Here is a 14,448-nt window from a genome sequence, read left to right on the forward strand (position 1 = left end):
CTCAGGCAGGGGCAGCACACAATGCCCCCTGGCCACCCCTGCGCCTAGAAGCCGGAGGACATGCTGGCTGCTTCTGGAAGCCTCATAGAGCTGGCAGCATTTGCAGCCAACTGGACTTTTAGTGGCCCAGTCAGCTGTGCTGACCAGAGCAGCCAGGGTCCCTTTTCGACTGGGCGTTCGAGTTGAAAACCGGACACCTGGCAACCTTAGCTCTGCCCCCAGCCCAGCTCTGCCCTCACTCGCTCTTTAACCCCAGGCCAGCTCCACTTCTAGCTCCAGCTCCTTCCCCCCTCCCCAGTTATGCCCCTAGCTCCACATTCAGCCTAAGCTCCTCTGCTGAGCCAATTGTGCAGTAATGGGGGAGGAGTTGCGGACAGAGGCCATTACTGGTAAGGAGGGGAGTGCCACAAAAAAAGTTTAGGCACCACTGCTCTAGTGGAATCCCTAGGTAGTATGCAGCCATTCTACACCACCCACTCCTGACCCTGTTCTTTCACTGACACAGGGGGTGTGGTCACAGTGGGTGGGAGCATCACCAGAGTGCACTGTGCTCCGGCAATCCACGGCTGACAAAATGGCCCCTATGCAGTTGTTCCTGCCAGCACAAGTTAGAGCCTTTGAGGTTATTCCAGCTTCTGCCAAGGGCTAAACCAGCTCCTGGACAGCCCCAGGATTGGGGGATGAGGGAAGCAGATAAGTAGCAGAAAGCAATATCTGTCCCACTCTCCTCAGAGGGAAACAGAGTCTAGCAATTGTGGTCAAAACATACTACATCACCCTTACAGAGGGAGCCCTTCTCACTACCAAACTTGCACACTAAAAACAAGGGTGAACTTGGCGGCAATTAATACCTAGTTTATTTGACCATGAATGGAAAAGATCTAACTAATTACACTGTGTGTGGTCAGTTGATTAGACGCAGATCATAGGTTGTTACTGGCACCCTACCCACTGTGATCATAAAGATTACTTGGGGGAATAACCTTTGGCCATGGGATTTTGGCAATGGTGCTCCATGCCCTATGGAATCAACCACCCATCAATTAGTGGCTAGTGGTAGGCTGAGTTAGTTTTTAAAATCACAGCTCACAGTGCTGTATGTCTGATGCTACTTTTATCTGGCTGTAAATTAGGAAACACCTTGAGACATTTGTGAAAAACAAAAACAACCCCAAACACTATGTAAATGTTTTAATAAAATAATACTTTGCAATAGCATAGTGCTTTTCAACCTAGGATTTCAAAAAGATATACAAAGGTACTCACTCACTCACTCATGCCCGTCACCCCAATCGGGGTATGGGCCGCCAACCATAGATCTCCAGAGTCCTCTATCCTGGGCCATTTGCTCTAGCTGGTTCCAGGTATAGCCCATTTTTTTGCTATCAGCCTGAAGGTCGCGTCGCCAGGTGTTTCTTGGACGGCCTCTTTTCCGCTTGCCTTGGGGGTTCCACCGCAGTGCCTGTTTGGTGATGTTAGTTGGCTGCTTACGTAGTGTATGTCCTATCCAACCCCACCTTCTCCTTCTGATTTTTTCGTCTGCTGGGAGTTGACAGGTCCTCTCCAAGAGGTGGATGTTACTGATGGTGTCTGGCCAGCGGATCTGGAGAATCCTTCTGAGGCAGCTATTAATGAAGGTCTGGATCTTCCTGATGGTTGTTTTGGTTGTCCTCCAGGTTTCAGCTCCATATAGTAGGACTGATTTCACATTGGAGTTGAACAGTCGAATTTTTATTGCCAAAGACAGCTCTCTGGAGCTCCAGATGTTCTTGAGCTGTAAGAAGGCTGCTCTTGCCTTACCAATCCTTACTTTGATGTCTGCTTCGGTGCCACCCTGCTGGTCGATGATGCTACCTAGGTAGGTGAAGGACTGCACTTCTTCCAGGGGGCTTCCATTCAGTGTGACTGGGTCATTGCTGATGGAGTTAATCCTAAGGATCTTGGTCTTGTCCTTGTGAATGTTGAGGCCAACCTGTGATGACGTGGCTGCCACTACGTTGGTCTTCTCTTGCATCTGCTGTTTACTGTGCGAAAGGAGCGCAAGGTCGTCAGCAAAGTCCAGGTCATCAAGCTGGGTCCACAACATCCACTGGATTCCGTTCCTACGCTCATAAGTGGATGTCTTCACAATCCAATCGATGACGAGGAGAAAGAGAAGTGGTGACAACAAGCATCCTTGCCTGACTCCAGTTTGCACCTGGAAGCTGTTAGTAAGCTGCCCTCCATGGATCACTCTACAGTATATACCATCATATGAGTTCTTGATCAGGTTGACCACCTTTGCTGGGATGCCGTAGTGCCAAAAGAGCTTCCAGAGGGTCTCTCGATCCACGCTATCGAACGCTTTCTCATAATCAACAAAGTTGATGTACAACAAGGAGTTCCACTCCATAGACTGCTCGACTATGATGCGAAGCGTTGCTATCTGGTCCGTGCATGATCTATTCTGCCAGAAACCTGCCTGTTCATCTCGTAGTTGTGGATCGACGGCATCCTTCATTCTCTCTAAGAGGACTCGGTTGAAGACCTTCCCTGGCACTGACAGGAGTGTGATTCCTCTATAATTGGCACAGTTGCTAAGACCTCCTTTCTTGGGGATTTTGATGAGATATCCCTCTTTCCAGTCTACCGGAATCACTTCTTCTTCCCATATCTTCTCAAAGAGGGGGTACAGCATTTCCACTGAAGCATCCAGGTCTGCTTTCAGGGCCTCTGCTGGGATGTCATCAGGTCCAGCCGCCTTCCTATTCTTCATCATGGTGATGGCTTTTCTGATCTCATCTCTGGTTGGTTTATCGCAATTAATTGGGAGGTCCTCCTTGGCTGGGTTGATATCTGGTGGATTTGATGGTGCTGGTCTGTTCAGGAGTTCTTCAAAGTGCTCCGCCCATCTGTTCATCTGTTGTTCTATTCCTGTTATAGACTTTCCCTGCTTGTCTTTAACGGGACGTTCTGGCTTGCTGAACTTTCCAGACAGTCGCTTGGTAGTATCATACAGCTGTTTCATATTACCGCTGTATGCTGCCTGCTCTGCTTCTGCTGCCAGTTCATCCACATACTCTTATCTTGTCCTTCCTGATATTCCTCTTCACTGCTCTGTGGGCTTCAGCATACTCTTTTTGAGCTTTGGCCTTTGCTGCTCTAGTCCTGCTGTTATTGACTGCTGCCTTCTTCTTCTTTCTGTCTTCTATCTTGATCAAGGTCTCTGCTGTGATCCACTCTTCCTGCTGGTGTTTCTTAATTCCAAGCACTTCCTGGCATACTGACCTAAGTGTCTCTCTCACTTTCTGCCATCTGTTTAGTACACTGTCTTCCTCTTCCGCAGACCGATTCTGTAATACTGAAAACTTATTCTTCAGCGTCAGTCCAAAATATTCCTTGGTCTTATGGTCCTTCAGAAGGCTGACGTTGTACTTCACTCTTCTGTCTGACATGTCTATCCAGTTCTTTTTTAGCTTCAGCTTCAATCTGGCCACCACTAAGTGATGGTCGGACGCCGCGTCTGCTCCTCTTCTAACTCTAACGTCCTGCAAGGATCTTCTGAACTTCTTGCTAATGCAGACATGATCGATCTGATTTTCTGTCGTGCCTGCTGGTGATACCCAGGTACTCTTGTGGATCCGCTTGTGAGGAAAGATGCTACCTCCTATGACCAGGTTGTTAAGTGCACACAGATCCACAAATCTCTCTCCATTCTCACTCATCTCTCCCAGAGCGTGGGTCCCCATGACTTGTTCGTATCCTGTGTTGTCAGGTCCAATTTTGGCATTAAAGTCTCCCATAAGGATGAGGATGTCTTTGTCTGGGAGAATCTCTAATATTTTCTGGAGTCTGTTGTAAAAATAATCTTTGTCCTCCTCTTCGCTGTCATTAGTTGGAGCGTAGCACTGAACAACATTCATCCTAATCCTCTTCATTTTAGTTCTGAAGGATGCTGTGATGATCCTGGGACCATGTGCCTCCCAACCAATCAGTGCTCTCTGTGCCTGCTTGGACAACATGAAGCCTACTCCCTGTGTGTGGGGTGCGTTGCTCTCTTCATGTCCTGAATACAGCAACAGCTCTCCTGTCAACAGCTGTCTCTGTCCCGCTTGCGTCCATCTTGTCTCGCTAATGCCTAATAGGGTCAGGTTGTTGCTCCTCATCTCTGCTGCAGCCTGCGCCATCTTTCCTGACTTGTACATGGTCCTCACGTTCCATGTGCCTATGGCAATCCTCCTGGTTGCAAGAAGGGTAATCGGCTTAGTGGCTTCCTCACGGCTTTTACCACCCAGCGTCATGTATCTTCGAGTTGAAGACCGTTCTTTTTCCAGGGTAAAAGTCTCTGTTGTCTCTATTGTTGGTGTTTCTGTAGCAGGTTGATTTTTTATGAGGTGGAGTTGCTAGCCCCACGCCCAACCCTCCTCCTTTATCCTGACTTGGGACAGGCAGATGGCCCCAAAGGACCTCTCTGGTGGAGTTTGCAAAGGTACTATTATCCCTATTTTCTTGATGGGGAATGCTGAAGAAACCAAAAGATTTAAAGTGTTTTTTTTCCAAGCTCTATTGTTTGTGCAATATCTATCTGTCTGAGGCCCCCCCTCACTGTAGTATCTGAGTGCCTCACAATCGCTAATGGATTTATCCCTCACAACACTCCTCTGAGGTAGTGAAGTTTTACCGAAGGGGAACTGAAGCACAGAGACTTGCTGAAGGTCACACAGGAAGTGTGTGGTGGAGCTGAAAATTGAACCCACACGTTCCAGGCCAGCACCCTAGCCACGGAACCTCCTCCTTCTCCTTGTGGAAAAGATATACGTGGCATCGACTGAAGATTTATTCACCTGACTACATTTTATTTTCTTTTTCTCTGCCTCCCGCAAAATTATAGAATCTGTCAGATTGAATTTAGAGATGCTGACTTGTAGCATCCTTCTGCATTTCCTGCACACCTACTTCTGATTGATTCCTCAAGTGATGGGGCTTTATTGTTATTTAAATGCTGCAAAGGGTGTTTGGTGTCTGGCACCTAGAGGGACAGCAGCTGGCACTACCGCAATGCTTTGTGTTGCCGGGATGGGCATCTCCTTGCAAAACTCCCAGGCACTTAAAGCAGCAAAGTGCGGCCTCTCGCCATGAAAATGGGAGTTCGGAACTGTCATGCAGCATCTGAACTCAGTGTCACGTGAAACTGTGACAGCAGCATTTTGATACTCCATAATATCAGTTGCTAAAGTGCTTTTTTAGCTGATTTCTGGGATTTGAGCTGTGAATTAAGATACTGAAAAATGCATCAGCAGACTCAGATAAACGAGAACAGAGTTTCAAACCTGATGCCTAACATTAAGACTTCTCAATCTATAATTAGGCACCTAAAAATATGTGGCTTGATTTTTCAGAAGTGCTAAACGGCCACAACACTGCTGAGTGCTGCATATGTTTGGCACCCATGACAATCAGGCCACTTTTATTTTAGGTGTTGAATTATAGATTTAAGACACAAGCTTTAGGCATTCATGTTTGAAATTTTTAGCCTTAACCTTTTCATTTTTATACATGGGAGTGTTTTAAATGCAAACAATTAAAGTAAAAACAATAAATGATACAGTCATTTCTTTTAGAGGTTAGGGGAAAATATTTGCTGACTATTAAACTAATGGTGACGCTACAGCATCTTCTATTTTATTAGATAAAATAAGATAAACAGATTATGTAGAACTTAATTGTCATGTCAATTATTTTAATTTAGTGCTTAGCAACCAGTGCTGTCTGCAACCTTCAATTAGTTTATGTTTCATTATCCTACAAAAGGACTGTATTCACTTCTTTATTACAGCTATTTAACCATGATCATGAGGTTCTTCTATTTGAAGGAATTAATCTCTGAACATGACTGTAAGAAATGGAACTATTTCAGGATCTTGGAGTAACTAGGGGATTTTTCTTGTACATTTTAACTATCACTGTGTTTTGAAACATTTCTCAATTAATTTGGAATAGAATGTCTGATAAGGAATTATCCATGTATCTAGACACCGAATATCTGTTTGTAAGGCCGAATAACAATTACAATTCTATATTGCAATATGCATGTCCCATTATGGGGAAGGATTTCTCCTGTAAAATGCATTCTGATTTGCTTGTTTATCATTTGAATTTTTAGCATTTTTCCCTTAAAAACCAACACCTGTTTTGTACATGGTATGAGGATTTTTTAAAACATCGTCTCCTACAGAATACTGGCCAAAAACAGAACAACAAGTGAATGCAGTTATGAATACCAATGAGAGCCTGTCCTTTCAGCACTCTTAGAAATTTTTTCTCAAGTTCAGAACTGGCTCTGGAACCACAAGAACAAATAACTTTTAAGAGCTAATTAAGCAAAAATTATTTTTGTAATTTTTTTAATAAAGTGAATGCTCTCACTAAAACTTTTTCCTGGCTCAGAAAGATTGTACTGAAAAGCTGCCTGCCACCTGTTTGACAAGCTGGCAAATGTTCAGAACACTACCTAGTCCCCCTTTAGTGAGTCAAAAGAAATCACTTTAGTCCATTTGCCCTCATAGCTCCTGGAAGCTACTTCCTATTCTGAATGGGTATTTCCCCATTGGTAGCAATCATGTACAGCATCAGCTTGTAGCCCAAGCTTGCTCTATACCCGAAGTCTCATGCTTGTAACAGCCTACCTGTCATCAATCCAAATGCCATAATCAAACCAATGGGAATGGTACTGTGGGGCAGCCAGAGAAGAAAAGGTAAAGGAGTAACATTGTCTGCAGTGGACACGTCTCTGGCTCAGCACCTACTATGAAGATCAGTGAGGAAGTGAGGGGATGATAGAGTCAAAGATTTTTCCCCTGAAGCTGTCCTACATCCCTCAATCGCAGTGCTGTGTGATACAGGATTCCGCTCTCCTTGGAAGGTTGGGGCAGTATTCTTTTTAAGAACCAGTGGTCTGAGTGACACGCTACTTGCAGCACTACTAAGGTTTTGGTTTTTTAATCACTTCTGGTTGACAAAACCTGTCCTTTCCCCCTTCTTAGTAACATGAGGGTGACTGCTGCCCTACATGAGTCATACCATGGTATGCTAATAATACTGACACCTGGCAGAGCCTAGCCACTAAATCCAGAAATTTCAATCTTCGGTCTGTACAGTTAGTTACCTAAACCTGTGCTCAGGCCACGCTAAAAATAAGGCCACTTATTTTGGTACCTAAGGTTTGGGACCCAGATGTGAAAATATGGTTGAAATCCTGTGGAAGAAGGGAAAGAATTGACAAGGATTTGTAGGGGATCTTAATGCATGTCAGTTTGTTAGCAAGAGTTAGGCCAGCTGTAACCCTAATGACGTGAGACTTGTAGAAGCGAGGATAGTGTGAGGTGAGTGGAAAAGAACTGTGTGAGAAGTTGTCACGACCTTGCACTAATAACCAAATATGTGGACTGGCGCCTTCCAGAAATGAGAAAAATAAGATAGCAGGATGGCCTATGTATAAACAAAATGCAGTTGTTGCTTATTATTGTCTGTATTATTGCTTGTTATTGTCTGTAACAAAGGTATAAATGCTTGCTGTAATTGTTTACCTGTTGAGAGACCTCTTCCGGGACTGGGGTGACCCAGTGTCCTAGGGCACTCCCTCCCTCTATTGCAATTGCTGGAGAAATAATAAAGTATTCGATTTTGCTGCACCCAAACAAAAAGCAAGAACTGAGTTTTTCTCCAACAATCCATAATTTCCCTCTTTAAAAACACTTATTAATAATACTGAAAAGTATCCCACACCTCTTTAAAATGTTGTCCTAACTACTGACAAGAAGAGTTCTGTGATTGACAGCTTGCTGGGACAGCAGAATCTGCAGCAGCATTGAATATATCTGGCATTGGCAACGCTGCCACGAAATCACATACTGCTTCTCCGTACTTGCCAAAAATCCCAGTTTATATTCACTAGGATTGTCATGTTGCAGAAACAAATGTGTTTCAAAGGCCATGTGGTCAGATACGTCATCTTTTCATAAGAGTTATAGTCACAATTACCACCTTCTTTAACAAAATCTTTTTCAAAAGAAGCTGCTATAACAGTAGGAAATCCATCCATCCATCCATCCATCCAGGGTAAGGGAGTTAAGAGATGATCCCGTCAAAATATACAGTAATTGCAGGTTATTTTAACTCTGTTGAGGACAGTCTGAGCAAGGAGATGAAGTACTGGGGAATGGAGAATTAGTGGAGTGATGTGGTGTGGAGAACCTTGATGTGCTACAGCCTGTGCTATGAGCCTTTCTGTGACTAATTCATGAAGCTTTATTTGAACTCTCAAAGCACTTTATAAATTTGGGTAAGTATTGTACAAGTGAGGAAGAAACTGAGACGAAAGACATTCCATGATTTGCCCAAGGACACACAGCAAATCAGCAGCAGAGTGATGCACAGAACTGAAGCCTCCTGATTCCTAACCCCCTGTTCTAACCACTAGACCATGGTACCCCCACGTTACCACCATCACCCATGAGTCAACAGTGTGATACTGTTGCAAAAAAAGCAAACGTGATTCTGGGATGCATTAACAGGTGTGTTGTAAACAAGACACGAGAAGTCATTCTTCCGCTTTACTCTGCGCTGGTTAGGCCTCAACTGGAGTATTGTGTCCAGTTCTGGGCACCGCATTTCAAGAAAGATGTGGAGAAATTAGAGAGGGTCCAGAGAAGAGCAACAAGAATGATTAAAGGTCTTGAGAACATGACCTATGAAGGAAGGCTGAAGGAATTGGGTTTGTTTAGTTTGGAAAAGAGAAGACTGAGAGGGGACATGATAGCAGTTTTCAGGTATCTAAAAGGGTGTCATCAGGAGGAGGGAGAAAACTTCTTCACCTTAGCCTCCAGTGATAGAACAAGAAGCAATGGGCTTAAACTGCAGCAAGGGAGATTTAGGTTGGACATTAGGAAAAAGTTCCTAACTGTCAGGGTAGTTAAACACTGGAATAGATTGCCTAGGGAAGTTGTGGAATCTCCATCTCTGGAGATATTTAAGAGTAGGTTAGATAAATGTCTTTTAGGGATGGTCTAGACAGTATTTGGTCCTGCCATGAGGGCAGCGGACTGAACTCGATGACCTCTCGAGGTCCCTTCCAGTCCTAGAGTCTATGAGTCTACGAGTCTATGTCACTGAGGTACCTTTTACAAGTGCTACGTTCATCCAAACAATTTCAACAAAATAAGCTGTGAGCAGATAAATAGCCCCACATTTAACTCTCGGTATATGAAAGTCCTTCTTGTCCTTGATTTAAGTCCTCCTCAGTATTCCAGTTTATGAGAAGAGGAACCCATGGCAACATGCATTAATTCACAAACTAAACAAATGCACTCTGGCCAACTTTCAGCCTCCTGTTTACAACGGGTTTAAGTCCAGATTTAAAAGTTATAAAGAAATAAGACCCAAATGTCTGAAGGAAGGATCACTGTCTGTGAAGACACAGGTGCAATGCTTTCCAAGTAATCAGTCGATCCCTTTCATTCAGTATTATATAGTGACACTAATCTGCTCTAGGCCGCTCCAAAGCCAGGCGTGGAGGGGGAGGATGTGGCATGCATAGTAGCTGCTGTCTTTGCCTGTGATTTAGAACTCTGTGAAGTTTCCTGACCATTTGGTTTTGGTGAACGTACCAATTGCCACTGTATTTGTTATTCTCTATCAATCCTAACAACCCGAGACAAAGCCTTTCTTCTTGGTGACAGCGACAAGCAGCCAACAGTACTAGTGGGAAAAACAACCCAGATGACCTTTCTCAAGCAAACGCCATCTGCAGATCAGCACTTGGAGCCCAAGTGCTAATTATGTTGCTCAACACAGGATACTTCCATTCTGTTCTCATCCCCATGCCATGGTTCACCCTGCATGTGATTAATTCATCTTAGTTGTCAGGCACAAAGAAGTAGCCAGAGCAATGCTTTGTCTTTCAATAATCTACAGCTATGTGCCTAAATAAGCACTTTGGGTGCCTTAAAAAATAAAGCTGGCAGCTGCTTAAGATGACATAATATCACTATATGCTGATTAATTCCTCAGTGCCAGCTGCTTTAGATGCATTCATACTGGTAATGGACATTACACTGTGAAAATCCAGTTCCCTGTACAAGTAAATCCATTGCTTTTGTGAGGCCTGGAAAAGGAAACTTTGTTTTGGCTGTTTAAAAAGTACCATTGCCAAAGGCTAATTGACTAGCTTTGAATAAGTAATTTGTTCAGTGATCTTAGTCCAGTCTCTTGTGACCATTTCACTATGTCATAATGTCAAAATAATTCAGTGTGTACTCCCAACATGGAAAAGAAGGCTGCTGCCAGTCAGCAGTGAGGTACTTTGACAGATATGTGTGGAAAGCCTGTATGCTGTGTGCTTGCAGTACACGTGGCCATAACTTGATCAGTCTAAGTTTCACTCTTACAGCTTCTTTGCATGCTGAGCTGCACCTTGTAATAGGGTGCATCACCTCTAAATCAGCTCTGTTGTATTGCTAAAGAATGCAAGGGTATGTGCATGGGGTCGTAGAAACACAGCTTTGCTGGACGCACAGACTATGACTTGAATTTTTTTAAAGCATCTTTGGTCAGCAGCATCAGCACACCTGCCATATGGGAGGTCCTGGTCTACCGTCAGCTCTGCCAACTTGTTTTCTGTGCAAGGTGATACAAGAAGCATACAGTGTGATGGGGGAAGTGCCCATTACATCCTAAATGAACACTTCAGCTCAGTCGACAGACCACATTGGTTGCATGCTGTCATGCAGCACAGTTGAGAAGTGTAATAAAAATGACAAGGGGTCAGCTGCTGGTCAGTGGGGGCACAATCATAAGCCTCTCTGACCATCAACTTAAACCTACGTTTCATACTTAATGAGTCAGTGAAATCAGGGCCGTCCTTACCCATACGCAAAGTAAGCAGCTGTGTAGGGCACCAGGAAATTTGGGGCATCACATTTTCTGGTGCTCTGCACAGCTGCATGCTGCTCCAGCCCCTGCTCTGGCTCTTCCCCAGGGCTCCAGACCCTGCTCCACCCCCACCCCACCCCTTCCCTGCCCCAGCCCTGCCCTCACTCCCCTGAGGACTCCAGAACCAGTTGGGCCTGCACTCACCAGTAAGTAGAGTGACCCGGCCCCAGCCTGCTCCACTCCCCTGGCTCCCTGCCGCTCCGCCAGCTAGTGCTGGGGGGTAGTTCCCCCTTCCCACAAGCCTGGGAGCCAGGGGAGCAGAGCAGGCTGAGTCTGGGTCACTCCACTTCCCGCAGGAAGTGGTCAGCCCCACTCCTGGAGACCTGGGGCCAGCCCCTCCCCCGTTGGTGGGGGCCTGGGGCCAGCTCCCCACTGCAGAGGCCTGGGGCCCCACACAGCCCCCCCACGGGGGGCTGCATGGGGCACCAAAATAGCTAGGGACGGCCCTGAGTGAGATGACAGCTGCCACCATCACAACTGTCCTCACCAGTGAGCCAGAACCTGCATATGTATACCTGCCCTCTCCCCAACCTGCAGCTAAAGTACAATATTCAGATAAGTTGTTACATGGGGCTCTTCTTGAGGCTTCCCCAGCTGCGAAACCAACAGAAGTGCATAGCCTGCCTGGGCTTCTCAGCCAAAGGAGCCATTCAGTAATCTGGCAGGGAAGCACCTTTGCTGAGGCAGCCACCTAAAGCTCACTCAGCTGACCAAATCCTTCCTCTTCTTACCTGATTGATAACTGGGCCTTAGAGAACATCAGCTGGGGAAGCACAGGCCCATGTCCTTCTGGTGCCACAGCAGAAGCAAGGTCTACCTTGGCAACAGCCAAGGAAGAAGAAATTCTTTAAAGTTTCTCTGTATGTATTTTATTTTATTTCTTACAGTCATAGTTCTTTGTTCCAGCATGGAGAAAATATGCTCTACCATATACTCCGGCCAAGTGTTTAATAGGGAACACAGGGCAATTTTTTTCTCCTTAAATATAGCTCAGTTCCTCTGTCTCCTTGATAAGCTGTCTCCTTATCACGCCATGATCTACAAGATTGCTTTTTTATATAGCACTCAAAAGTGCTTTAAATCAAAATTTGATGGGGTGAGGAGAACCTGGGTGCAGTACAAAGTAACAGCTGGCTGAAACCCACTGGAATGTGCCCAGCAAATGAAGTTGTTTCAAACTTGCTCCTCCAGCTGAGGCAAAGTAGGCAGCTCAGCAGAAAGTAACCTCTGACCCTCCAACTCTCACTCCACCAATATATAGATTGGATACAGACTATGCATACCTCTAGCTGCCGTGATCTCCTGCTGCAGGACACATATATACAGCTGAAGTGTCAGCTGAGGTGCAGAGCCGAGGAAAGCCTGGATCACAGATGCCCTGCTGAATGCAGATCTATGTGTAAACAATTTGCCTTCAGCCTGGCCCACTTCTTTCTCAACTTCTTCTGAATGTCCATCTTTAGGCATCTGCCTCTTCTTGGTGATGCTTACATAAGGCTCTTCAAATCTCCCCGCATGAAAGTAAATGTAAAAGACTTCCAAGCACCTGGAAGTAAATCAACAGATAAAAAGTGATAGAAAAAAATCAAGGGTCTTCCAATAGTCTTATCAACATTCTAAGCCCATTTTCACAATTGCTAACATTGTGTGCCCTGCTCTCCGATAACCAATTTATTTCCCAACTTTACTGTGTTATGACTAGGGCTCTACCAAATTCAAATCCATGAAAAATGCATCACAAACTGTGAAATCTGGTCTTTTGTGTGCTTTTACCCTATACCAGAGGTTCTCAAACTGTGATCCACGGATCACCAGTGGTTCGCGAGCTCCATTCAGGTGGCCTGCAGATAGTTCCCTCCAAGATGTGCGCCTGGGTGGCCGCACACAAAAGAATGAAGGGCCAACCCAAAGGTGTGGCTCTACTAATTAGGTGCCTGGACCCCTGAAGAAGATGAACATGTAAGGTGAGGTGGTGGTCCTGGGGGGAATAAGGAGTAGGTGGGAGAGGGCAGTGGGCTGGGAAGAGAGGGTAGTCGGAATTTGGAACATGCAGTGGCGGCCAGAGAAAGCCAGCTCCAGGGCTGTGGCTGCTGGGGAGAGACAGCCCTCCTTCCTTGTCCCAGCTCGGGGGCTGCCGTAGTGGGGGTGAGAGGGCACATCCATCGCATTAGAGAGGTAAGACTACTGATACACCTCTACCTCAATATAACGCTGTCCTCGGGAGCCAAAAAATCTTACTGCGTTATAGGTGAAACCGCGCTATATCGAACTTGATTTGATCCGCCGGAGTGCACAGCCTCACCTCCCGGAGCGCTGCTTTATCGCGTTATAGCCAAATTCATGTTCTATCAGGTCGCGTTATATCGGGGTAGAGGTATATTAAAATATGAGTTGTGCGCTTTTATTTGTAGAACAAAAATAGTTAATTATTATTAAGGGTTTTTTTATATAGCACTTTGTACCATTAGCTAACTATTGTAAAGCACTTTGGATAAAACATTTGGAAAGATCATTAAGTGGTCCGCCAAGACCCTCAGCAATTTTCAAATGGTCTGTGAAAAAAAAAAGTTTGAGAACCACTGCATACTATGCAGATTTCACAGGGGAGACCAGTGTTTCTCCAGTTGGAGGTCCTGACCCAAAAGGGGACTGGGGGGGGGGAGTTGCAAGTTATTTTAGGGGGCCAGAGTATTGCCACCCTTACTTCTGTACTGCCTTCAGAACTGAGTGCCCAGAGAGCGGCGGCTGTTGGCCAGGCATCCAGCTCTGAAGGCAGAGCCCTGCCAGCAGCAGTGCAGAAGTAAGGGTGGCAATACCATCCCATCCTATCCTTACTTCTGTACTGCTGCTGGCAGCATCTCTGCCTTCAGAGTTTGGCACCTGGCCAACACCGCTGCTCTCCAGCTGCCCAGTGCTGAAGGCAGTAAGGGTAGCAATACTACAACCCGCCCATATAATAACCTTGCAACATCCCACTCCACAACTCCTTTTTGGGTCAGGACCCTACAATTACAACACCATGAAATTTCAGATTTAAATAGCAGAAATCATGAAATTTACGATTTGTAAAATCCTATGACCATGAAATTGAGCAAAATGGACCATGAATTTGGTAGGGCCCTACACATAATGGTGAGTTGTCCTCTTGAAGTGACATTAATATCCATGAATCTACTCACCAGGGTGAGCATTTTCAGGATCAAGCCTTTGATTTGTATTAATGACCCAAATTATAAGTAGCTGTCATCTGAGTTCTAGATTTGTGATGGGGAATTATATATCCCAACCTGAAAGAAGGAGCCATGACAGCCAGCCAGGTGCATTATTACAATTCAGTATCTATAATTAAGGCTAAGATTTTGCCATGGTTATTTTTAGTAAAAGTCATGGACTGGTCACGGGCAATAAACAAACATTCACGGAAGCCGTGACCTGTCTGTGACTTTTGCTGCTGTGGCTCCATGGTTTCCTCCACAACCG

General features: G+C 45.3%; 2 protein-coding genes across 2 annotated transcripts in view; both read right to left on the reverse strand.

The window, feature by feature from the left end:
• The window catches only part of LOC127042977 (cytochrome b-245 heavy chain), a 65,823-nt gene extending 53,493 nt beyond the window's left edge, over nucleotides 1–12,330 (reverse strand). The window contains exon 1 of the mRNA XM_050936591.1: nucleotides 12,252–12,330. The gene's annotated coding sequence lies outside the window, so the exon portion shown is untranslated. The remainder of the gene's footprint in view (nucleotides 1–12,251) is intronic.
• XK (X-linked Kx blood group antigen, Kell and VPS13A binding protein) overlaps nucleotides 1–14,448 on the reverse strand; it is a 30,013-nt gene that overhangs the window by 8,012 nt on the left and 7,553 nt on the right. The window contains exon 2 of the mRNA XM_050936642.1: nucleotides 12,252–12,514. Coding sequence (XP_050792599.1) covers nucleotides 12,252–12,514 — 263 coding nt within the window. The remainder of the gene's footprint in view (nucleotides 1–12,251; nucleotides 12,515–14,448) is intronic.

Source organism: Gopherus flavomarginatus, chromosome 1, assembly GCF_025201925.1.
Source record: "Gopherus flavomarginatus isolate rGopFla2 chromosome 1, rGopFla2.mat.asm, whole genome shotgun sequence".
Lineage (NCBI taxonomy): Eukaryota > Metazoa > Chordata > Testudines > Testudinidae > Gopherus > Gopherus flavomarginatus.